Below are 26,475 nucleotides of genomic sequence, written 5' to 3'. Positions count from 1 at the left end.
AAGCAGCACTAGTCCTCAACACTTAATAGACATGTCAGCGAAAAACAAGAAACAGTTGATTCGTGAGCAGAGCAATCACATCAAACTGAACAACTAAAAATTGCAACAACTCAAGGTCAACACCATAGCCTACGTCTATTAGAAACATGTTCAAGTGCTCATAAAAAAACCAATATACTTTCAAAAGGTCTGTTCCGTAGAACGGATAAAAAAATTATGTTAAGTAAAAAATGACTTAATGATTAATTTTGGCATTGGACATGCTGGTTTTGGCCTTATTGCCAAAGTTGTTTCCTCTTCCCACATAAAACACCTGCAATGTCAACTACCTGATAATGCAACCGCATTCGCATAAAGAAGCCATGTTGACAAGTTTCAGTAAGTAAGTGCAACACAGTACCAAATGCAGAACACAGTACCAAATGCACTATATCTTCTGCCAAAATGCAGAAGATATAGTACCTTGCTTCTTCTGTAGCAGACACTAACTGCTGCAGAAAAAGTTAGGTGCCATGCAAATTGTAATGTGTAATTGCATTAGTCATTAGGAATGTGGAGTGGAGTAGAGAGTACATTTACTTTTTCAAAAATGTAGTCAAGTAGACAGTAAAAGTTGCTAATAACGTTGATAGTCAGTACAACTACAAAGTAGCCCGAAATACTTAAGTACAGTAACTAATTACATTTACTCCAATACTATACAGCACTGGTGTCCCCCCAATGCAGTGAATGCTGAAAAAACATTGCACTAGTGTTTAACATGGACATGTGCTCTTGGTGTCTAAGTATAACTCCTGTTCATAAAACCCACTCAAACAATGAGAATGCTGCAAAACTTACTGACAGCTCTATTAACTCTGTACCTTTTTCCAGAGCTGTGTACTTTCCCGAACAGGAGGTGTTGACCATACTTATCTTTTTGAACCTCTTGAATTTTCTTTTATCTGACATAGGACTGTACCATGCACCATTTTCCATCTAGGCTACTTATCACCTGCTCTTTAATCTTATAATATCACATGCATGAGTTGTACAAGTAATAGTTTATTTGTGAAATGCATAGCAAGCAGGTCTTGAATTGCATGCTCATCTCTTTACCGCAACATTGTCACTTTATGACAGCTGCTGCTGGATGCTTTAAATGCAGTGATGAATGTTACCGTTCTAAAATCAAGTGTTAAGTATAAATTGTGAGAGGAATAAGGTTACTCGTTTTGTGGAATGGATCCCACTAGGACATAATCTACCTGATAAACGACAGAGAGAGAGAGAGAGAGAGAGAGAGAGAGAGAGAGAGAGAGAGAGAGAGAGAGAGACTGGGGGACGTGAGCGCGCATCTGCCTTCTGTCAAAAGTGACAGCTGCGTCTAGTGCCTCCCCAGTGAGCGAAAGCACCATTACATACATTGAGCCTCAGCATCCAACTGTAAAATATCGCGCTTAAGTTTTCCTTCCTGCCTGCCTGTTGTTTTTGCAATTTCGGTTTTAAAATGTTCCGGCTGTTTTCAGGGAGCATTCCGGTGGCGTTACCACAACGCGCAACGACATTTTATCTAACAGAGCGGCATTTCTGCTGCCATTGATGTTTGCGGAGTTGCGAGACCCGAAACGGCAAAATATTCGCTTCACTTTGAACCGCTCAGCGCTGCAACTCGGTGACTTCACTTTCGAGAGCTTTCTCGCTTTTGTTGTTTAACGTTGAGTTTCCCCAGCACCATGTGATCGAGTTCTAGCATATCTTCCTCTTTCTTTCTCAATCACCCTTCTCGAAAGACGAAGAGAGAAAATAAGAGGTCGCCGAGAGTCGCGGCTCTGTCCAAGCGTTAAAATGCCTGTGCGCCGGGGACACGTCGCTCTCCAGAACACCTATCTGGACACCATCATCAGGAAATTCGATGGACAAAGTAAGTTTTTAAACCGCAGCTTGGCTACACTTGTTATTAACATGATGTCAAATATTTAGATTTCTATAGTTTGTGTTATTTAAAAAATAGATACAGCAATGTTTATCAATTATTGATTTGTCGGGGGTAGAAATACGCCGTGGCAAGCTGTAGCCTACGTTACACGTGTTCCCATTGAATGGCGGTTCACTCTTGTGACTGATTTCTTATGCATTGTACATATGCTATAGTCTACATAAAGGGGATGTGTCGCTTATTGTTTGCAGTTTCTACCCAAATGTGCTAATAACCATCCGTCATGTTTTCCTTTTTCTGGTTGGTTTTGTGCACCTGCTTTTGTTTCTTGTCGCATCATAGATTATTGAATGATTTCCTGTTTACGTTACATTTTCATAAAGACCAATCGTAATAGATGTTACAGGTGGCACGATATTCATTCAATAAACTTTCAGGATTTGTCAGAACGTTATTTAAAATGACCCAAATCCTAACCCTTACTCTCATTTTAACTCAAATTCCAACCTAAACACACTTTTAAATAAATGGTCCATGCTTTAAATAATTGCAACGATCAATACAAAGAATCGTTTATATGCTCATTGCATGTACAAAATGTTAATTTTTTTGGTAGTGGCAGAGATTCTTAATTTTAAAGTCTCTTTAGTTACAGCATTTTAGTCTATATGTGAGACAAACAAAAAATGAATACAGGCTTTTTATATTTTTGTATTTGTCTTTTCACAAGTTGCCCCAATATTAAACAAGAGAATGAAATACAATTCTTAATTCATTTACCCTGTTCTGCATAAGTCAGTTATGTGTATTTTGCATTGAAATCTTTTGTGATCTTTTTAGGAATACATGTAAGCATATATGTGTGCTAGTGCATGTAGATGTGTGATCACGGGCCAGCTCCTCCCTTCCCTCCCTATCAGTTAAGGCTAAGTGTCATTTTGTGGCTGCTAGGCAACCATCTCAGTGCATTGTGTTCTGTTCCTGAAGTAAAAAGGCGATAATGAGTTTGATGCTGACGATCATTAAAGTTCCTGTCACCATTACTATTCAGAGATGGAGAAACAGCATTGAGATTTAGAGATAAAAGCATAAACAACTTAAACAGTGTTATGTATAGAAAATGGCCAAATAGAACAAAGAAACAAATATCTTCTGTTCAAAACAAAGCCTAAACCTTTTTACATCATTTAGATGTGTTGCTCTCTGGAATACATTAGAGAGGCAAAGCTTGTGTTATTCACTTGTTGATGACGTTGAGTGTGATGCTCATATCACAACTGTCAGCAGATTTCCTGCTTATGACACCAACCACCGGATATACAGACATAACGTGTCTTGACAAGCAGTGAAAGAAAACATCTATGTCTGTAAGGGTAAACCCCTGTGGGAAACAAATGTCCCCACAAAGTTGGTAATACTAGTCATTTTTTCCTTTTTTTAAATATTCAAAATAAAGTTTGTGTTTAGGGGGTAGTTGTGCGTGTTATGCCTTAAGTATAGTTCCTTTTTTACACAGTCGAATGTACATTGCAAAGTATACTTCATTTGACTCAAATGTAAACACAGATGTTCGACGCATGTGCATTGCGACAAATTGTAATACCTCTCCTGGCCTACAAATAGATTATTAAACATCCTAAATTATGCTTTTTTGTAAATGTAAAAAGGGTTCTTTGCATACTGACTAAAGAAATGCGTGACACTGACCATTGCTTCCATCCAAGCACATAATGAGTGCTCCACTGATGTTCTTTGGAACATTGTCAATTCATGATAACATCGTCTGGTTTTGCTCAAGTTGAGTTTTTAGTCGTTGCCACTACAAGTGCACGCTACCATTAAAGCAAACGCGAAGACGCAAAAAATCACGTTAACTTTTCTCTTCATATTGTCTTAATAATAAGGACTAGCTCTGTTAGTGTTTTTCTCCTTGTCCTTCTTTTCACCGAACGCCATATTTATTTTCAACTCATCCCAAACAGATCGTAAGTTCCTAATAGCCAATGCCCAGATGAAGAACTGCGGGATCATCTACTGCAACGACGGCTTCTGTCAGATGTTTGGCTTCTCGCGGGCGGAGATCATGCAGCAGTCCTGCACCTGTCAGTTCTTGGTGGGGCCGGGCACTATGAAGAGTGCCCTGACACAGCTGGCACAGGCCCTTCTCGGATCAGAGGAACGCAAGGTGGAGATCCTCTACTACTCTAAAGAAGGTATGCTTGACTGAGAGAGTTTGAATACTCATAAGTCTACTATACTAGTTTTCATTGAGAAGAAATGCTGCACACACACAATCAAAGGAGACGTTTAGTAGATTCATTCAGAAAGCTTACAGTTTTATTTTTGAATACGTGAAATGTACCTATAGGTCGGAAGTCCTTATGGCTAGTAAGTTACAGCCATGACCAGCACATCAACAGAACCGCCTTACTTCCTGTCTTCAGTGCCCTCATACAGGAACAGATGGAAGGAGTGGCTGACCCTCGTCACATTGTTAAGCTTGTGTGTGTGTGCATTGTAGCTGAGCTAAAAAGTGGACAGGTGTTCTTTCGGTCAGGAAGTGGTGCACTGATAACATTTCCATGACAACGGGACTCCAGAACCCCACACCCCTATTACTAAACTAGTTCATCTAGCACAAGACGCACCCGTGGACCAATGTGCTCATGTGTGCTGCCATCGCTCTGAATCTACCTTTAACATATTTTTAGTGAATTCAGCTTTTAGGTGTGTGTCACAGTTGAGCTGGAGAATAAATGCCACCTTTGTGTGTGTGTGTGTGTGTGTTAGTGCAGGATCTATATTTAGAGTGGTTGATGGCCTGCTTTACTGAAGAGCTGAGGGGGGTCTGGCTGACTTTAGTCATGCTGTTCTTTCTCTGGTTTTTCTGCCCAGCCTCTTCGTCACTCTCTTCTCATTCCCTTCGGTTTGCAACATTTCATTTATCTCCTTTATTGGCTTTCTGTTGCTAGTTGTCTTTGGGTTAAAAGGGCAATGCATGGTGCTTTCTATAGCACTCTCATAAACACAGTTTATCTTTTAGAGTCTTATAGACAAAATATAAGCGCCCTTCAAATGTTTTCGCGCATCTGCATGTTTATCTGGGGGGGTTTGGAGCTGGAGGTTTTCTCGTAAGATTTTATCTATTTCCTGGAGTAACATGGGCCTCTCGAATGGCAGCACCTGTGTGTGGGTGTCTAGTTGTGTGTTTGTGTGACTGTCAGTGTGTTTGGACTACACACTGTACAGCTTTCTAAAACTTTGGTATTTCATGACAACTATTCAGTGAAAACGTCAGCATTTACTCAAACACATAAAACTTGCTTGTAAGACACATTCATGTGTATATGTTAGAATAGATAATGTGCAATTTTAATGATTAATTATAGTAATAAGTTTAGACTTTATAAACTAGAATTCAATGACTCATCTGTTGGCTGTAGGATATTAAAGCAATAAGCCCCGAGAAGCAGTGGGTTACAGTGTATTTTATAACAGCTAAGGGCGTTGTGCCTAAAACCCCCTTAGCTGTTATAAAATGCACTGTAACCCACTGCTTCGAGGGACTTATTGCTTTAATAAAACAGTTATTACATATGCGTAGCGATGTAAATAAAATGATATTTAGGGTATGTAATGTGGTCAGTCGTTGTAAATAGGGGTATTTTTAACGGCTTAGAACTCAGCTCAGCCAATCAGAATCATCAAGGACCAGAATTGAATTGAAAATCATTTTATAATGTGCAGTTCATTGTATTGCCATGAATTTATTTTATGAACAATACTCTAGAGAACATACATTTTAAACAAAAAATTATCTGCATGGATAAATCTGTTATGACAAGCACTGCAATATTCCATAGTAATAATTCCAGTTTTGATTAAATGGTGAAGAGACCATCCACTGACAAATCTCTCATAACTTACTGTACATATACAGTACTGTGCTGGAGAGAGAGAGTCATAATCCACACAAAAAAATCTACTATGACAGTACAAACTGTAGTACGTAACAGTCAAAGTAATACATTCTCTAGAGTATGTGTGGGTGCAGGATGTATTATACCTTCAGGGCGTACTACATCAGTGTTTTTATTGTCATGTGATCTGCATGTTTGTCTTACTATGACAAACTAACAATCAATGAAAAATAACTCCATCAGGTGTTGTTGAAGAGTGAGACTATATGACTATACGTCATTTACATTTAAAGGTCCAGTGTGTAAAGTTTAGTGGCATCTAGTGGTTAGGTTGCGAATTGCAACCAACGGCTCACTCCACCCCTCCTTTTGAAGCACTATGGTGGCTGACACAGGGCTAAAATGTTATCGCGTTTTTACTTCTTTGCCGAAGTAGATAACGTATTAATGAAACGTGCTCTGTAGAGCCGTTTGTCTGTTTAGGGCTACTGTAAATACAACATGGCGAATTCCATGTAAGGGGACCAGTGGTGTAGGTAGATAGAAAGAGCTTATTCTAATGTAATAAAAACATAACGCTTCAGTATGTAAGGTCTTTATTCACCTCTGAAGACATAGTTATGTATATTATATTGCATTTCTGTCAATAGAGCCTCCAAAAAATGACATACTGGACCTTAAAAAAGTGTCCACCTCACAGTTTTCTGTTACGGAGGCAAACGTGTATTTGCCTATGAGATACACGGTACATGAACTTACTTTGAGTGTTGTTTTAATCTTGAATTATATCACTTGTCATTTTGCATAGCCCTGTTTGATCACCACAAATTGAAATGATCCAGCTGTAATGTAAGGAAATCATTTCTCTTTGTCTTTCAGGAGTGTGTCGGCTATGCTTGGTGGATGTTGTTCCAGTAAAGAATGAGGAAGGAGTTGTTATCATGTTCATCTTAAACTTCCAGGAGCTTTTAGACCCCTCCCTGAAGAAAGGTGGCATTAAACAGCGCATGACACATGCGCTACAGGCAGGTGTGTGTGTGTGTGTTTCTGTCTCTCTGTTTAAAAGCTATTCTAGCCCTTTTTGTTATACAACCTTATAAGGTAAAAAGAAAGTGATGTTGGAGCCATTTCCTCTTTTTTTCTGGATGGACTGATTTAATTTAATATTTAGTATTACATTTAGTATTTATGTATTAATTTGTTATATGAAGATTTGTATATTTTGTTATGAGTTGTTCAGTGAGCCTATTAAGGGCAGGCAAGGAAATGGACAAGCGGCAGAGGGAAGCGGAAACAGTTTTTCTGACCGTGGACTTCCGTGCTGTGGTGGGCTTTAGATGTACCACAGTACCAGCTTTAGATGTTTGTTTGTTTTTACCTTTTGCTAAAAAATAAATTAAAGGATGTAATGCAAACTAAGCTATGGATTCACGCGTCGACTGTTTACCTCTACAACGATAGTGGTTAAGAAGAATTTTACTGATAAAAGTGTTGTATTTGGTTTAAAGACAACGGTTGGTGTTCATTATAATAATTGTTATTATAATCAAAAAGAAGATCTTTAATATCTCATTAACTGTAATTAACTTCTGAGAAGCAGTGAAAATAAATGGAAGTACAAAAGAATCTTTAAATCTTGAATCTCCTGATATTCTCTCTCCTCTCTCTTTTGGAGTTTCAGTTGAACAGTGTCACACACTCACCGGTGACTATTGTTGCCAAGATACTAAACCAAACTCAATCAAAAAAGATATGAACTCAATTATTTCTCCCTGATTGCCCCTTATCTCTTTAATTACATCTTGCTCAACAATGAAAGCAAGCTTTTATTGAGATGATCTAGTATTCTGCTTGTGTATCAGGTCAGAGACGCAACATGAGGCTGAGAATGCCCTCGCTCCGTGTCAAACGCCAGCCATCTCTCCCAAAAGACCCCTTTGAGGGTGTGGTGGTAGACTTTTTACAGGTATGTGCGCGTGAAATACACATTTATGATAATTTGTCCCCACACACCTGATCTATAGCTCCTCCCGTATGTCCTGCAGCCCTCTACTGAGGAGGTAATGCTGAAGGAACTTCAGATCTCATCTCAGGAGAGCTGCTTGAAATCAGAGACCCAGGCCTTGATTCAACAGGACCCCTCCACATGTGGATTCTCCTCTCCACTGTCACGGCCCGCAGACCGGTTAGAGCCCAGCGTAGCTAACCTCAAACACAGCCACTCCAGAGAGAGTGTCGGCAGCCTGCGCCGGGCCTCTTCACTGCATGACATAGATGGCATGAGGGACCAATGGAGCGGTAAGAATAATAGAATGGGTAAACAGCCCTGTTGAAACAAAAATATGCTGGTTTGGTATGTTTTAATGCATGGTAGCTGGTTTGAGCTGGTTTAAGCTGGTCATGTGCTGGTTTAAAATCAGCTCATGACCAGTTGATGGCCATCTTAATCCAGCTCAAACCAGCTACCATGCTCCAAAACATATCTGACCAGCATATGTTGTCTTTTTCACTAGGGAGTATTCCATTTTGCAGGACTGGTCCAGACCCTACTGAAATGAAAACAGCTAAAACCAGCCTAAGCTGGAGCAGCAAGCTGGTTTTAGAGAGCTTTTGGCCAATTATTTAGCTGGTCAAGTTAACCAGGCTGGAAGACCAGTTTGTCCATTTTTGCCAGGCTGTGTGGACCAGCTTGAACCTGCTACTACCATTTTAAACCAGCTAAGAACAGCAAGTTTCCAGGCTGGCCAGGATAGTGTTCAGCTGGTTTTAGGTGGTGGGCTCAAGCCTGATCAGTTAAAACCAGCTTGACCAGCTAAAAAGTGGTCAAAACCTAAAACTAGCCTACTTAACCAGCTAAAACGAGGCTTTTCAGTAGCGGAAGCACTTCCTATAAATGTTTTTATCACTACACAAACGTAGGACTAAATTGAAATGTTAAGTTAACGTCTTTTAAACCTATTCATATGTGTGACGTGCTTCTGGGCCAGTGTTAGGACCAGCGTTGTCTACATTTTGCAAAATTGCCATGGTTTTGGTGAAGCATCGCTTTAGCATCACAATGGGTTTGATTTCCACGAAATATAAAATGTATACTGATAAAATGAATACTTTGTATTAAATGAAAGCCTGTTTGAGTGTATTCGTCTGAAGCACTCACCTTATCTAGTTTAATAAAGAGATTAATTTAGTATTCAACAAGTATATCTTGAGAGACTGCACAATGTGCAATTAAGGTAAATAACGATTTTAGTTTCTGTTTATCCTTGAATACATCACAGATGAATTAGTTTAAATAAATACAATTTGAAATTAGCTTGTAATGGCGGTTATGGAACAACTCCAACAAGCAGCACAATGCTTGGTGTTCTGAGCATAACAATGCAGTCCACTTATACATTGGAAATTCTGAAGTCTCAGATGGTTAGAATGAGACATCATTGGTCCCCCAGTGAGATGGGCACATGTGGCAGCCTGGCGGCCCTATTTCTGTAGCTGTAGTCCTGATCAATGCTTCTGTGTGATTGTGATTACCCCCGGCCACCACTGATGTGCCTGCCACTATGCGTGTGTGTGCTTTAAAGAGTTCATTTCTGTTGCTACACAGATGTCCGTATGACTCATACTGTTTTTTTAAAGCATTAGTTCACCCTCAAAAATGGAAATTCTGTCCTCGTTTTCTCACCCTCGTGTTTTTGGAAACCTGTTTTTTTTCTTAATGAAGCAAAAATAGTGACCTTTTTAAGTCCAGTGTATGAAATTTAGCGCCATCTAGTAGTGAGGTTGTGAATTGCAATCAATGGCTCACTCACAAACTAAGATGTGAAGGAGAAAAGGTATTTTCGCAACGCACTCTGTAGAGCAGTTTGTACCTTTAGGGCTTTTGTAGAAATAACATGGCGAATTCCATGTAAGGGGACCAGCAGTATATGTAGACAGAAATAGCTCACTCAAAGATAATACAACATAACGGTTCATCGTGTAAGGTCTTTCTACACCTAGTTATGTATATTATATTGCATTTCTGTCAATAGATCTTAAAAAAAATCACACACAGCATATTCCCCATCAACATTAGCTTTGTAAGCCACTTTAGACTCCTGGGTTTCAAGTGCATGTGCATGTCATAATGGCTGACTCGAAGGTGTGATGTTTCTTTCTCAGATCTAAAGCCCAATAACTTGAACTCCACCTCAGACTCAGATCTGATGCGACACAGGGCCATTGGACGCATCCCTCAGGTGACGATAGCATTCGGCTCCGACCTTCTCAGACCACCGTCCCCCACAGAGATCGAGATCATCGCACCCAGCAAGATTAAAGATCGCACGCAAAATGTCTCGGAAAAGGTCACTCAAGTCACCCAGGTAAGCTAAAAAAGAACCTGACAGCTCTTCAAGATATTTTAAACTGTTTCATTCCAACAGGAGCAACACATTGTTCTCTGGATTCCTTAGTGGGACATGAAGGTTTTCTCATCTCAGATTAGTGTGTCATGTACACAAAGCCATGCCTTTCACAAACGCATATGTTTTGAACTGTCATGAGCATACAGTCTAGATTTGAGATTATTAGTAATTATTATTATTTAGCACACAGCTTTTTGGAGTTGTTTGTGCGGTTTGTGGTTGTGCCTGATTTGCATTTGCTGAAGTAAATCGGGTGCTGAAACAATACAGACATAGCTTGCGTGTAAACAGCGCTGCGCTGTTTTTCATTCAATGTAAATAAAGTTCTGGACTGAATCACTGACTGAAAACGTTTACCAGTTTGCAGCCAATGAAAAGGTTGAAGCTTAATGACAACTACTTGATTTAGTATTTTGTAACCTACATAGACTCTGTGCTGACACAGGCAGTGCTTATTCAGATGTTTATGGAGCGACAGAGTGTGTGTGCAGACCCAAACTGACACACTTTACTGCGTTGGGGTGTTTATTCGACCAGAATATACAGAACAGCATATTTATGTGTTTAAGTGTGATAGTTCATTTAGATTATGTACATTATTGAAGTGGCACGGACAAAGTGGCTTTTTAATTATATACTGTATGTGTGTTTGCTATTGGGAATATTCTGTTTATGCTTGTTTTCAGTGTGTTGAGGAGTTATGATAGAAATAGATAAAAAAAATGCTGCTGTGCAACAAAGAGAAGAAAGCGTGAAAGAATGAGATTGTATTGGTGACGTCACTCTTCATGAACACACATGGGAGTGTGTGTTTTCCTACCAGTGGAAAAATCAATAATGCTGACAAATCTACTGCTGATCTAAGCTTCCACATTCCAGTTCTTGTGTGTGATATTGTTTTTTAATTTACATTTATTTATTTAGTAGATGCTTATATCTAGAGTGTCTTTCAAATGACAGAGCATTCAAGATTTTGTCTGTTAAGGATAGGATGTTAAGGATATAAATGAATTGTTCTGCAGAAATGCTGCTTGTTTAGCTTCACCTTTCTGTCACGAGTTCTCATGGTTACCTCCTCTTCTTATTCTAGCTTTCCTTTTCTAAAATGTAATATATATATATATATATATATATATATATATATATATATATATATATATATGTTTATTACTTCAATAAAAATATATGATTTATAGATTTAAATTCACAAAATTGTATTAAACTAAAATGAGGGTTGTGTTTACATATGGATTTTTGTGTGTCCTTGTAAAGGTACAAGGTGCTGCACATTGGTTCTTGGTTACCAAGACTTGGTTACTGTTTTTTACTAAGTACATGAGCACGTCTATTGTGTGCGTGGCCTTGTTTTTATATCCCGGTGGGGACTTTCAACCTGAATGTACACCAACTCATGGGGACTTTTGAGGTCCCCATGGGCAAAAAAGTTTATAAATCGTACAAAACAATATTTTTCGAAAATCTAAAAATGCAAAATGTTTTCTATTATCTATAGGTGAAGGGTTAGGGTAGAAAAAATATACAGTTTCTACAGTATAAAAATCATTACGCCTATGGACTGTCCCCACCACGGAGGTTGTGTGTGTGCGTGTGTGTGTGTCTCTGCTGTTGACCTTGGCCTCTGGGGCTAATGGATGTAGAGGTCAGTAACAACAGAGGTCACAGAAACTCTCTGTCGGTTTCGCTACAGACATACACATCAGGCAAAAGTGTTCATGCACATTTACTTTCTCTCTCTCTCTCTGTCTTCATCTTTCTCCCTCTCTGTTGTTTTCTTTCATATACTTGTGTACACTTTACTTGTGTACTTTATTCTACTGTTTTTGTTGCTGAAACTGTACATTAAAGCACTATTCAGTGTGCAGCTGGTTGACCAGAAGAGATTTTGTGGTAATATTATGGTAATGTTTAGTAATGGATAGTGTTTTGGGTGTTGTGGCTGAAGCGTTATGTTCTGTGGTAGAGCTGTGGCAGGCAATTCCTGGCTTGATAATTGGACTTCGATTTGACACTAAGCAAGAAGGGAAATAATCATCTGCATTGATCTTTTTAACCATTGATTTGTCTGCAAAACATGACGTATCTAGTTATGTGACCGGCTGTATTTTGTAGACCAGTCAGACAAGTGTTTTGAAGAGCAATAGCTTATTTAAGAATGATAAAAGTGAAAAGGATTTCCACGATCTGGAAAGTTCAGTAGTTTTCAGAAGGGATTTCAAGATCTTAACATGTAATGGAAATTAATACTTTGAAAGTGAATACTAAGCTTTGAAGGGATAGTTCCCCAAAAATGAAAATATTCTGTCATGAATTACTCACCCTCATGTTGTTCCAAACCTGTATACATTTCTATGTTTAGGTAAACACAAAGAAAGATATTTGGAAGAATGTAAGTAATGTCAGTTGCCAATGTTTTTCCAAATATCTTTGTGTTTAACAGAACAAAGACATTAATACAGGTTTTGTACAATTTGAGGTTGAGTTATTCATGACAGAATTTTCATTTTTGGGTGAACTGCCCCTTTAAAAGTGAATAAGTCAGTTTAAGTTGGTCTAGCTTTACCCAGCTTTTAAAATTTGAAATAGCTTTTTAGAAATAGCCGGGCGTAATCGCTATATAATATTTTGAAATGATTTTTGTATGTGTCTCTTTGAGTTTAAAAAAAGATATCAAACTGTGCTCTGATACCAAAATATGAAATGAAAAGTCAGATACTGTAATTTGAACTTTTTATCAATTTACTCCAAGACCAAATTATGAGCTATGCCATAATTATTATAACATTTTTAATTGATGTTAATGTATTCAATTATTCTTATTTTTAGATTTTAAAATGTTTTCTGTATCTAACAGCGCTAGTAAGGTAATCGCATAAATTGACTTCATCTCAAGCAGAAGGAGCAACATCCCAGAATATACCTTTCTGTTAAGTTTAGCTTGCATCTGTGGAGCTGTCAGACTGTGAAAGACTATAATTAGAACAATTCTGTCTCCACATAGAAGAAAGATGTAATGGTATTAGCAGTGCCTGAACTTTAGGTAATGTACTAGAAATCAGGAAATAATACAGTTAAGCATTTATGATGCAGTAGTATTATCTTATGTGCATCATACAGCGATTAAAACCTTGTGTGTCCACATACTGTAGGCAAATAATTATGTTTGATGTGATGGCCTCCCTTCCACACCTTTATCAGAATATGTGTGTGTGTGTACAGTATGAGGGAAAGGGCGTGTTTCCCTCTGTCAGTGCTCTGTATTTCCCTGTCTCAGCTCCACTAACAGAGTGCCACCATGAGCATGAAACCGAAAATTAAGCCGGTAAGTTTGACCTTTATTTATCTCATTATTTATCTTCTTCTTATACAGCTTCTCTTCTCATTGCTCCGCTGCTTTGTGCTTCTCGCTCACTCTCTCTGATTTTTCACCTCCCACACCTGACTGAGAAATAAATGGGTCAGGACCTTGATGGATTTGAGTGACAGCTGATGCCACACTAGATGTATAGATCATTGTTAATGTTGTTTCACCGTTGATCTGTTGTGACTGACAGACATGACACATCCTGACTGAAACAACTCGTTTTCAATTTTTCTTTTGTTTGATGTCAAATCCTTTTTTTGTTGTTTATCTTAAAAACAATGTGTTTGTTATAGTGGCTTCTCTTTGTTTTTCTTTACGTAAAAAATACTATCAACATTCACTGCGTTTTTCTTTTGTTTCATTTATTGTACCATGCGTACGCATCGCTTCTCAGTTTCACTTTGTTTTTCTTCCTTTTTTTGTTTTTGTTTTGCATGTTAAGGTGCAGTGTCACATGTGCTCTTCACAGTGCACTGCTGTCTTTGTTTGATTCGTTTAGTACAAAGAACACACAGTACCATGAAACACATGTCATGGAAATGCTACAACGACCTTAGCTGTATAAGACCAGTAAAGTCTTGTGCTCTGCTTGTTTCACATTTGTATCTTTGTTTGACTTTGTGTTCAGCTATCTTTGAGTTTGTGGCTGTGGTCAGCAGTGTGCAGTGAGAATAGATTTGCCTATAGTTCCGTCATTATGAAACACAGTGTTAGATTATATCAATAAGCAGAGATATCCCGCTCCAGTGATTTCGTGTGTGTGTGTGTGTGTGTGTGCATGTGCTGTGGGCATTAGGACTTCACCAGCACATGGATTTAAATGTGCATTCACACATTATGTTTGTGGGAAATTGTGTGTGTTTTGCCTACATAGTGGGTTCGTTTTATTGTTCACAGAATGTATCCCAACTCAAATGAATAGTTTTTTGTCCTTTAAAATTGATCGGTACAGTAAGGACATATTTATTTCCATTTTGTTGACTCCCGTGCAGATAAAGTTTCTCACATAAATACTTGCAGGACTTCCTGCTTATGATGTCACACAATTGTCTGAGTGTGATGTCAGGAAAGACCTACAAAGGACACAACTTTACATAATCTATGCATTTTGAAAGGGTCACGTGTTCAACTAACTTTGAATGATTTCTGTATACAAACAACAACATAATCACATGTGGAAATAGATTTTTGAGTCATTTTTGAAAACGTCTCTCATTTGCACATCAGGTGTTGCTGTGCAATTCATGGAGGCGTAGTAGATTTTGACTGAATTTCTTTGCATGTGGCAGGGAACTTGACTGAACTTCTTTTGACTGAACAACTTTGCATGTGGTAGACAGAGAATGAAAGAAAAGGGAATGTATAGAGAAAGAGAGGGGAATAATAATGATAGGGTTCACCACAGTTTTACCATAGTAGCATTGCACTAATACTATTTAAAACACCTCCTGTCTTATATGCTTTTCACTTCTAGCTTGTAATTCTAACATACTGTAGGTTTGTAGTACAGTATACTTTGCTGGCTTGAAAGGTCAAATGTTAAATGCGCCCTCATTTGTAAGTCGCTTTGAATAAAAGCATCTGCTTAAAGATTCACTTCTATTGTAAACGTACCTTTATAATATACTCGTTTCACTACTCTAATTATCTTTTACATATAATAATTAATAATCTTTTCATATGAATGCACTCATTTGCTGAATTCAGTAATCAGTTGATACTATATGGTTATACCATGGATACTGTGAAAGAACAACAATGTATTTTCATAAGAGAAACGTGATTCAGAATGCTCAGATAATAAGCTAGAACCACTTTTGGATCAGGGTCAGTGAAATAATAAATGAATTGTCAGGTGTTTCGTCTAATGGTGTACTTTAATGTGAGTGGGAGACAAAGTTATGTGTGTTTTAATGGCTTTTAGCTCTCGATTGGTTTGACCTGCTAAAAATGTTCCAGACCCTCCCTCACCCTGTCAAGCCCCTGACACTTTTTTCTCTAAATGAGTGTAATTAGCCAGTTAAGCCTGTTTGGGTCAGCAATCCAGCACTGTGATTCAGAAAGCTGACTTCGTACACTACTGCCCTTTTTCTTTAATAGTTAGTTCAGGTGGTTTTGTGCAGTGAAAAAGATGGCTGAGGTGAGGAGGCGTCTGTTTCAAGGTAGAGACTGCGGGATTTCTTGGCTTTGTGAAGACAGTTGTGGATGCTGTGTGAATGATGGCTTGGACATTCTGGACACGAAGGCTCTCATTGTCGTACCGGTTAGTGCAGACTACAACACTCAGGACATCGCAGCTTAATAAAGATGCACATAATGCTATGCTAATCTATAAATGTACGCTATGCTTTTATGAATATGGTTTCAGCTTGAATGACTGTTTTAGGTATATTAGTTCTTATTCGGCCAGTGCTTTCCTGAATTAGAATGGCTTGTTTTTTATTAGGAATCTAATTTAGAACAGAGATAATGAAATCATTTTAAGTACTTTAATAGAACCAACTGCTGTGTAAATGAACCTATGGTGGGTTGTTACCAAGTCATGGGTTAAAACAACTCAGAACAGGTTCTGAGAAACTCCTCTCACTCATACTGTATATATCACCCTTTATATCACATCATTCATAACTTTTCAGACGAACAAGAAGGAGATTGCTCATTATTGTAATAGGAAGGAAGAATCATTGAAATCATAATGGTCATGTTCTGTTATATTCGGTTGTGTTTGAAACGTGATCATTGGTTGCTAATGATGTATTAAAGAAGTGATGTTGTGTTGGGGGAAGCTCTAGAAGAGAAACACCTCTCAGTTTGAAATAGCAGCAACAGTATAGACCTGAACTTTGAAGCATCTTTAGTGCACTTTCTACCTTTATTTAATTTCTTCTTTATATTCTTTCTCTAGTTAGTGTGTTGTCTGGGCTTGTGTCCAGTGATTGATCAGTGACAGGGCAGAGAGAGATAATGGGATGCTAGAGTCTGTTCTTTGTGACAGACGAAGTTAATTCAATTGAAAGCAACACAGTATCACCTCCACCAATTCAATGCAAACCTCCGAGACAACGCAAACTCCAGGTAGTTCAGAGACATTGTAAGACATTATAGGGGTTTTATATTCCTATGTACTGAAACTGGGTAAATTGGCACTCAATGTCAATTACTGTCATATTTCATTCCCGATTCGAATAATGTTATTGGAATGTAATCCCAATCAGCAGTTTTGTATATTTCAGTCTTTCCTCTTGAAATTAATATTCGCAAGGTAGAGCTACACTTACTCCAGTTACACGGAAGATAAAGGTGGTTTGATTTGGTGGTTTGTAAGTGAAATTAATATGAATTGATTTCAATTGATTATTGATTTTCGCTTTATCAAAGCTTTATTGCAGACACAGGTCCATAGAACACATCATACAGTACAAAATGAAAAACATATATAAATACACAACAAACAAACAAAACAAACAAACAAAAACCCTTATATCCTTTTGTTATGCAGTATGAACATAATTATAGTTTTACAGTTCATCCTTATGTTAGGCTATATCTCAGTCATGTCCCTCCTATGCATCTCTACACATCTCTTAAGCTTGCTCTCTGGGTTAAAAACATACTATTAGAGATGTTCCAATACCCATTTTCTCTTCCCGTTTCCGATTCCCATACCTGGGCATAAGGTATCGTCCGATACCGAGTACTGATGTGATACCTGGGTGTGTATCTGTATATAGCTGTACAGTATATACTACTAGTATATACATACAGTTAACTAGAGTATTTTTATTATCTGACAGACATTTGACAGATTTATTTGTTTTTCTTATGTGGCAGTTTTACTGCCAGGTTGGTCCACTCTGAAATACTGCCAAACAGCGGACATACTGCTTACACCTTTTAAATTTCTTCTTCTCTAAACAGTGGTTGCTTGTGACGACACGGCACAATTTCCTGTGTTTGAATTCTGAGCAGAGAAGAAGCGGGCATAACTAGGTCCTGGTTGAGAAAATGGTATCGGATCGGTACTCGCCGACACCGATACCAGAATTTTATGTGGTATATGTGACATTTCCGATACTAGTATCGGTTTCGGAACAACCCTAGATACTATACAGTAGGGCTAGACAACTGGCGGCTTAACATTTCAAATAAGTGGAGAGACTTTAAGAACGGTGTGCTTTTAGAAAAGACGCCACATCTTTGAACTCCAAAACTTGGCTACATTCATACAAAAGTAATTCGCTCGTAACGATACTGATGTCTAAGAAAGCGATTTGATTGGTCAGTCCAAGAAACGTAATGTTATTTGCAACATTATAATCGACAATCCACAGCCATGGAAAGTAACTGCAGGAAAGGGACACCACGTGCACTGTTGTCTCAGATAAAGAAAAACTGTGTTGTTTTTATTGCAGCATTCATCACATATGTATGATTTAAACGGCTACATTTACGAAAACAGCTGCTCATCTCACTCCAGAACTAGCACTTCAAAGGATCCGTCCTTTTAAGTGTGCGGGGCATTCACTGAATGCGATTGGAATTCACCCGAAGATGCGATAAGAGCCTTCAGTTTCTTGCACAGATCAATATGCCAGTTTAATGTAACAAGGGGCAGGGATTACTTTTGTGCTGCATGTATTAGCGTTTTTGACTTTCATTGATTTTACTTTTATTACTTCAACCAAATATATTCATGAATACTAAAAACAATGCCAAGATGTCATGATAAGGTCTTTGTCACAATGTTTTCTTCAGTCACGATTTTCTTTATTTTAAATAATTTAATCTGAATCACATCTAAATGGCAGTTGTTCACAGAAGTATGCAATCTACAAAAACAATTATGATAGAAACCTTCAAAACATCATCATATCTGTGATTTAAATGTGTTACTTAATGAGAATTGCTTCTTGCTGTTATTATGGTTACCATACAACATGAGAGGCTATCTGTACCATGCTAAACGTTGCATCCATTGCAATTCAGTTAAAAATGCTCCCTGTGGTTTCTTATCCTGTCTTTCGTTCATTCTCCTCCCAGGTTCTGTCCCTCGGAGCAGATGTGCTTCCCGAATACAAGCTCCAAGCTCCCCGCATCCACAAGTGGACCATCCTCCACTACAGCCCATTCAAGGCAGTATGGGACTGGATCATCTTGCTCCTGGTGCTCTACACAGCCGTCTTTACACCCTACTCCGCCGCCTTCCTCCTCAACGAGCAGGAGGACGAGAGGAGACGCACCTGTGGCTACACCTGTAACCCCCTCAATGTAGTGGACCTGGTGGTGGATGTCATGTTTATTATTGACATCCTCATCAATTTCAGGACCACATACGTGAATCACAACGACGAGGTGGTCAGCAATCCAGTTCACATAGCGCAGCACTATTTCAAGGGCTGGTTCCTCATAGACATTGTTGCTGCGATTCCATTCGACCTGCTCATTTTCAGATCGGGTTCAGATGAGGTGAGAGAGAGTGGAGGGCTGTGATATGGTAAACAGGCTGCAAATTAATAAATTATATTTTACATTTAGAGAATAATAACCGAATCACAATATTATAATAGTTTATTATATTATAATTGATTAACTTTTTTAGGTGAATGATAATCATTTGAATACATTGTATGTATATATAATATTTGCACAGTGAACATTTGGGAAAGTTTGCATACTTGAAGCATTTATGCATCATATGAAGCATTTAACATGTACGTGTTTACATTTATGGTGACATTCAAAATAAAATAAGCGTTCTTTATAGGAATAGTTCATCCAAAAATGAGAACTCTTTCAGGTTAAAAACCTGTATGAATTTCTTTCTTCTGCAGAACACAAAGTTAACCAAACAACATTGACTTCCATTATTATACTGACATAACCAATCAGACAAAATATCTTCTTTTGTTTTCACCATAAAAAGAAAGTCATATGCAGCTTTTGAATGACATAGGAGTGAATAAATAGTGACAGAATCTTCATTTTTGGATGAACTGTCCCTTTAAGGAGTGACGTGCTTAGGTCATGCTTATTAATTTTAACTACAAATAGTGATGAGATAATGAAATAATTTAATTATTAAACTCCTCCTCCAGCCTCAAACCACCACTCTGATTGGTCTACTAAAGACGGCACGACTGCTGCGTTTGGTGCGGGTGGCGAGAAAACTGGACCGTTACTCTGAATACGGTGCGGCAGTGCTCTTCCTCCTCATGTGCACCTTTGCGCTCATCGCTCACTGGCTGGCGTGCATTTGGTACGCCATCGGCAACGTGGAACGCACCAGCTCCGCGCGCATCGGAGGTATGAAGATCGGCTGGCTGGACAACCTGGCAGAACAGATCGGCAAGCAGTACAACGACAGCGATCTCACCTCTGGCCCCTCCATCAAGGATAAATATGTAACCGCACTGTATTTTACCTTCAGTAGCTTGACCAGTGTGGGATTCGGAAACGTGTCTCCAAACACCAACCCTGAGAAGATCTTCTCCATTTGCGTCATGCTGATTGGCTGTGAGTACACTGAACACATTGTTCCTCACATGACATGTAAAATATAGTAATATGAAGACTGCATTAAATGGTTGCTTTCGGAAGCGTCTCATGCCCATTTTAACTGACACAAAATGAATCTTCTGTCTTCCAGCTCTGATGTATGCCAGTATCTTTGGCAACGTGTCAGCTATAATTCAAAGGTTGTATTCAGGGACGGCACGGTACCATACTCAGATGCTACGAGTGAAGGAGTTCATCAGGTTCCATCAGATCCCAGGAGGTCTTAGGCAACGGCTTGAAGAGTATTTTCAGCACGCCTGGTCCTACACTAATGGCATCGACATGAATGCAGTGAGTTACACACACACTGTACAAACAGGCTTGCTGGAGTATACAAAATAATCTGAAAAGAGTTCCCTACCAGATAAAGATGACGACAGGTTGAACCAGCCTTGCTGGTATTAGCTTGACTGACTGAATATAATAATTTTCAAGAACTTGTGCAAGCAGACGATTACGAAACACAAAACAGTCGTGACAGTTCTAAGAGACAATTATGGAAATACTTTGACAACTTTGCACAGGCATTTAAGAATGACTATAACAACATTTCTGATGCTGTGTAACAAGATCGGTATTCTGGTTAGTCAGTTGACGCCGTCTCATAGTGCAGTTACGTAATTATTTGGAGGAATTTATTATGCAAATGTGTTTCCATCTCCCATTATTCGCATTAACCCTTTTTCGCAAAAATGAAAAACCCCCTCAAGTGTAAAAACTTTGTTTTGAATTAAGGGTTTTAAATTAGAAATTTTGCGTTTCCAACTTTAAAATGCAAATAAAATCAGAGTGATGGAAACCCGCTTAGTGACAATCAACTTAGATAGAACAGAATAACCAGCTAAAACCAGTCCTGACCACATTCCACTAAGGGGTCTTTGTTATGATCTAATAAGGACCGTTGAAGATTGAAGAAAAAACAGCAGTTTTATTTTTTGCTATTCGCTCCAGGTTTTGAAGGGCTTTCCAGAGTGTCTGCAGGCTGACATCTGTCTGCATCTGAACCGCAGTCTGCTGCAGAACTGCAAGGCATTCAGGGGGGCAAGTAAGGGCTGCCTGCGAGCTCTTGCCATGCGTTTCAAGACCACTCACGCGCCGCCCGGAGACACTCTAGTGCACAGCGGAGACATTCTGACTGCTTTATACTTCATCTCCAGAGGTTCCATAGAGATCCTCAGAGAAGACGTGGTGGTGGCCATCTTAGGTTTGAGAAACAATTATTTTCTACATTTTTCATCAGATTTATGCATAAACTGTCAGATTAATTATGCAGTTGTTTACTTACAGCCTTGGCAACGTCTTGCATAGGCAATAGAGGCAGTTGCCTAGCGCTGTTCACTGCATATTCATGGAAGCTTAACCAAACTGCACCGCCCCTCATTTCCACTCGCCCTCTCTCATTGAACATTAATTGTGTCTTAACACGTATTGTTTTCTAAACATCTTCCTATGCTTTTTAATTCATCCACTTTCACTTTCTGCACCGAGGTCTGCCCCTAAAAGTCTTTACTTGGGAGGGATGATAACACTTACAGTCATACTGCACAGATAACCACAGAAATGCTTTATGCATTTCTAATAAACAGAGCATTTGGAATAAACTGTTTTTACTTTCTTTTCCACCAGGGTTTAAACTTGAGATTTTTATCACAATATTTATTAAACTTTACAAACATTACATTTTAGTGACAATCTTTCTTTTGTAAGTTTAATTTGCAATGCATAAATTAATTTATAATGCTGAACTCTGCATTCTTTAACTCTCGGTGTTATAGTTAAATGTTTATTTTAGTTTTAAATAAGATAGCATGACAAAAATGTTATCGAATTTGATATGTTTTTACAGTTACAGTATGCAAAGCCAACATGTTTCTGCACTGTGTTTCCAAACATCTTAATGTGCAGCTTTATAGCGCCCCTCTATGGATAAACTCCCTTGAGATTCATGTGAGCTACGTGATATTTTCTGTCCCTGTTCCTCTTCTCCTTTAATCATTAATACGCACTTTCTCCCTTTATTTTTCTCTGCAGGTAAGAATGATATTTTTGGGGAGGCCATCAGTCTGTACGCCCGGCCAGGGAAATCGAATGCAGACGTCAGGGCTTTGACATACTGTGATCTGCATAAGATCCTGAGAGACGACCTGTTGGAAGTGTTGGACATGTATCCTGATTTCTCAGACAGCTTCTGGATCAACCTGGAGATTACATTCAATTTAAGAGATGTAAGCCACACCTTCACACACCTAAGAATTAGATAAACAGATAAACTGTCCCCCAGTCTCCTAGTTTGACCAAGCTGATTTAGCAGGTCTGTGTTCATTTATGAGCTGGTCAGCTTTGGAGACCAGCTAGACCAAATAAAACCAACCAAATACCAGCATGGCCAGGCTAGGAGATCCACCAAACCATCATAAACTAGCTTATACCAGCAACCCACCTTAAGCTATTTTATGCAGTGTTACGTGAGTTACTGAAGCTTGTGTGTATCAGGCAGACAGAGCCATGCATGCAACCCCAAGCGAGGACTCAGAGTGCGGGTACCGTAGACCCAGACACAGAAGAAAACCCCTGCAGCGCAATCGACCTGGTAAAGATGTTCATCTAATTCATAATTTTAACATTTCTCAAATTCGGACACATGAAACCACATCAATAGTCATGAACCTTCATGCCCATTCTGATCCCTCTTCTTTCACCCCTTACAGACGGTATGGATCGAGATGGAATGGACACATACGCGTTCCAAACGTCCCCTGTAGGGAACCATCGGGGGGCAATACCACTCTCACACTGGGATGAGTTATGTAGCAATACCAGTGCTGCCTCCCTATCCAGTGAGGAGGATCTGAAGCCCCTGGTATCTGGCAGAGGAGAGATGTACTCTCCTGGATCAGAGATACACGATTTCTCTCCTTCTGATGTCAGCCTTCCACCCCCCAGCAATAACACAACTTCTGGCACGGCGGGGCCATTGGGAGGGACACATCCATACACAGGTAGCAACATACGGATCATTCTGGTATAGTATGCAGTAGAGCTTTGTACTCAGAAGTGAGTTTATAAATTAGTATTCGGGCCCTGTTTATTTTTTTATCTACATAATTGTTATATTTTCAGGTTGTACTTCTGCTTTAAAGGGGTTACATTTTTAATTGATTCACCCTTATGTCATTTAAAGACTGTATATGACTTTCTTCTGTGGAACACAAAATAGGACATTTTATGAAAAGTCTCGAAACTTTTGTGTCCATACAATGGATTTCAATGGGGGCAAATGTTGTTTGGTTTCAAACTTTCTTCCAAATATCTTCTCAAGCTGTGTTCTGCAGAAGAAAGAAAGTCATACAGGTTTGGAATGACATGAGATTGATTAAATGCACTTATTTTTGAGTGGACTATACCTTTAACATAAGTGATAGTTCACCCAAAAATTTAAGTTCTTTGCTCACCCTCTTGTCATTCCAAAGCTTTATGATATTATTTCTTCCACAAAACACAAAAGAAGATTGATGTTTCACTTCTACTGTATGGACACAAAGTCAATGGGTGCCAGTTAACAACAATCTTGAAAAGTCAGTCATACTACATATTTGGAATAACAAGAGGTTGAGTAAATGATGACTTAAAATATCTTTGGGTGAACTATCACTTTGGGGAATGATCCGTTTGGGCAGCTAATAAAAATGTGTCTTGTATAAATCTTTTAAATGTGCTATTTTTAGGTACTAAGGGCCCCTCCCAAACAATAGTTGGGTTTACCTCCCAAAAATCTTAACATATAATATTTATACATTTGTTAATTGATCCTCTTCTTTTCTTACTCATTCTTCATCTATACAGCAGCACCTCTCAATGTGTCTGGGTTATACGGCTATTTGGCGGACCGTAGGGCCAGTCAGTACTCAGGGAGTCAGAGACATCCGTCTGCAGGACAAGCCTGCTATCACCATCACAGCGGGTGTGCTGATCCTGAAAGACCGAGCCAACTGCAGACCCGCCTGGAACTATTACAGTCACAGCTCAACAGGTCAGAACGTGGACCAGCTATAAAAACAAAATATGGCGATCATGTAGACCACTGCATGTTAATAAAATAAATAAGTATATACAAAATATGAAGTGTACAAGTAACATTAAATAGTTAGGGAAAATTTAGTTTCACACTGTAGAGCAGGGGTTCCCAAAGTGGGGGTTGCAAGGCCGCGAGAGCAAGGGTGCGGGATGATTTCCAGAAATAATTTTCTTTATTATAAGAAATAGCATATGTACTGAAATCAATAAGTGTAAAAAATATAAAAATATTAGTTAAGTTAAAAATAAAACCAGGCAAATGAATAGCCATCAGCCTTAGGAATTTCCTCCCCCTCAATCATGACCCCTGAGGTGATTACGTCACTTTAATGACATCAGCAACCCCTGCTGTGGAGTATGTTATTTACCCTGTATTTAGTGCATTCTGTCAGAAAGTATAGTTCTGCTTTTATCACAGTGTGTACACAACCCCTTTCTCTCTCTCTAAAGACTGGAGACCAGGATGACCGCTGATATAAATGTGATCCTGCAGTTACTGCAGAGACAGATGGCACCTGTGCCACCTGCTTACAGTGCCGTAACCCCTGAAGCACTGGCCCACCCAGCTCACCCCACCAGCTTATACACCACAACACCTCACAACATCCCCCCCTCTGTAGAAATCACTGACAGCCAATCATCACCTGATAAGGTAGGTTGTGATATCATCAATAAGACAGGGAGGGGTTGATATTATTTATGCAAAAATTAGCTGTAATGGAAATTATACCTTTCATTTAATGAACTGTTGATTGGTGTGAGAAAACATATGTGGAAGACTTCTAGAATATAAGAATTTACATTTGCATTTCAGTTCATCTCAATGGGAGTGATTGTAACTTCCCCATTTTTTCCCACATTTCACAGAGCCCTGGTCAGGATAGCTTCAAAAACAAGTCTCAGGACTCCTTGTCCAGTGGGATCCATCTGACAATAGCCTCAAACGACACCATGTCCATGTCTCCAGAGACTGAGACGGCTGTGCCAACTGGACTGAGTCTCCCCCATGAGACTCATCTACAGCCAGTCGGACAGCTCTGTAGAAGCCTGCGCTTCCCCTCGCTCCCAGAAAATCTGGAGAGTCCAAACATACAGGAGGGCTCGGCCGAAATCCTGAGGCACGTGTCCGATCCAGTTTTACCTGGCAGCTAGAGGCCCAAAACAGACTTTTTTGTTCTGCTGTGTTTTATTTGTGCCCTGAGTGCAACCTTCCTAAGATTCACGTATATATATATCGCATTTTCATTGTTTTTCAGACAGCTTCATATTGCACTGCAAAACATCCATGCTTGCAAATTGTTTGTGTTACTTGTCTTAGAAACATTAGGTGGAAATCCATCCAATACTGTAGAGAAAATGAATCCTGTTTTTCCTCAGTTTCTGAGGTATTTTGTTTCATATCCCTTCTCATTGAGAGCAGGAATCTTTCTTCTGATGCAGTGGAAATTTGGTAACAAATCTCAGCTTTTGTTTTAGAATATGAAAAGAAGCACAGTGGGCAATAAAGACAAGATCCCGGTCAAACTGAGATCACTGCCTCAACTTCCACCATCATTTTCTGCTATTACAATCTTAAACCATTACCTGAAAATCATGTTTAACTTTAGCTTTATTTGTACATAGAATATGCTGGCGGCGATTCTGAGGCAGTGCCACCACTAAAACAAGGACATTTCAATGACACAGTAATTCTAGACTGTTTTTAAAAGTATAAAGCTTGTGTGGATTGATATTACAGAAATGCAGGAATTTTTATGTAATTTTTTATTACATACTTTTGTGGCAGGTTAGGTGTTTGACCCAAATCTAATGTATTACTACATCAAGTAACTGTATGACTGACACACAAAGAATCCTTGTAACCAAATGGGTGTGAAATCAGGGGTATGAAGTTATTTAAAAAGTGTGTGTGTGTGTGTGTGTGAGGAGATGTGCTACAGATGCGTCAATGAATATGTGATCATTGTATTTGAAGGACAAAGTAAAGACACTCGGACTCAAGGACTGTTTTTGTAAATCGCCTGTTAAGATGAAGTGTGAAGTTGATTTTACCTCTGCAGTGTAAGCAGATGAACGTACTGTACGTTAAGTTCTTGAAAACCTTAATCGGACTGTAAAGGTTTCTAAAAGCACACAACTTTTTTTAAGATTAAATGTTATTCATAACAGTATTACAGCTCTACTGGGTTTAAAATGTTATGCGTGTTCATTGGTGAAACA

General features: G+C 38.9%; 1 protein-coding gene across 1 annotated transcript; it reads left to right on the top strand.

Annotated features, from left to right (window-relative positions):
- Positions 1 to 1,368: 1,368 nt before the first annotated feature.
- Positions 1,369 to 26,426, top strand: kcnh6a (potassium voltage-gated channel, subfamily H (eag-related), member 6a). The gene is made up of 16 exons (XM_079455530.1): positions 1,369 to 1,903; positions 3,901 to 4,131; positions 6,718 to 6,867; positions 7,701 to 7,804; positions 7,884 to 8,136; positions 10,000 to 10,202; positions 18,667 to 19,092; positions 19,722 to 20,139; positions 20,273 to 20,472; positions 21,133 to 21,385; positions 22,213 to 22,406; positions 22,675 to 22,771; positions 22,890 to 23,180; positions 24,025 to 24,211; positions 24,706 to 24,907; positions 25,123 to 26,426. The coding sequence occupies exons 1-16, from the start codon at positions 1,828 to 1,830 to the stop codon at positions 25,405 to 25,407; spliced, it is 3,570 nt and encodes a 1,189-aa protein (XP_079311656.1). The 5' UTR covers positions 1,369 to 1,827; the 3' UTR covers positions 25,408 to 26,426.
- The last annotated feature ends 49 nt before the right edge of the window (positions 26,427 to 26,475 follow it).

This window comes from Barbatula barbatula (genome assembly GCF_947034865.1).
Source record: "Barbatula barbatula genome assembly, chromosome: 5".
Classification (NCBI taxonomy): domain Eukaryota; kingdom Metazoa; phylum Chordata; class Actinopteri; order Cypriniformes; family Nemacheilidae; genus Barbatula; species Barbatula barbatula.
This window is presented reverse-complemented; position numbering and strand designations above follow the sequence as displayed.

What these genes read in the sequence shown, in the direction of transcription:
- kcnh6a (XM_079455530.1), top strand. Translation starts at nt 1,828, where the DNA reads ATGCCTGTGCGCCGGGGACACGTCGCTCTCCAGAACACCTATCTGGAC. An exon ending in AGGTCACTCAAGTCACCCAG is followed by an intron (nt 10,203 to 18,666) that starts GTAAGCTAAAAA and finishes TTCTCCTCCCAG; the next exon opens with GTTCTGTCCCTCGGAGCAGA. An exon ending in TTACAGTCACAGCTCAACAG is followed by an intron (nt 24,212 to 24,705) that starts GTCAGAACGTGG and finishes CTCTCTCTAAAG; the next exon opens with ACTGGAGACCAGGATGACCG.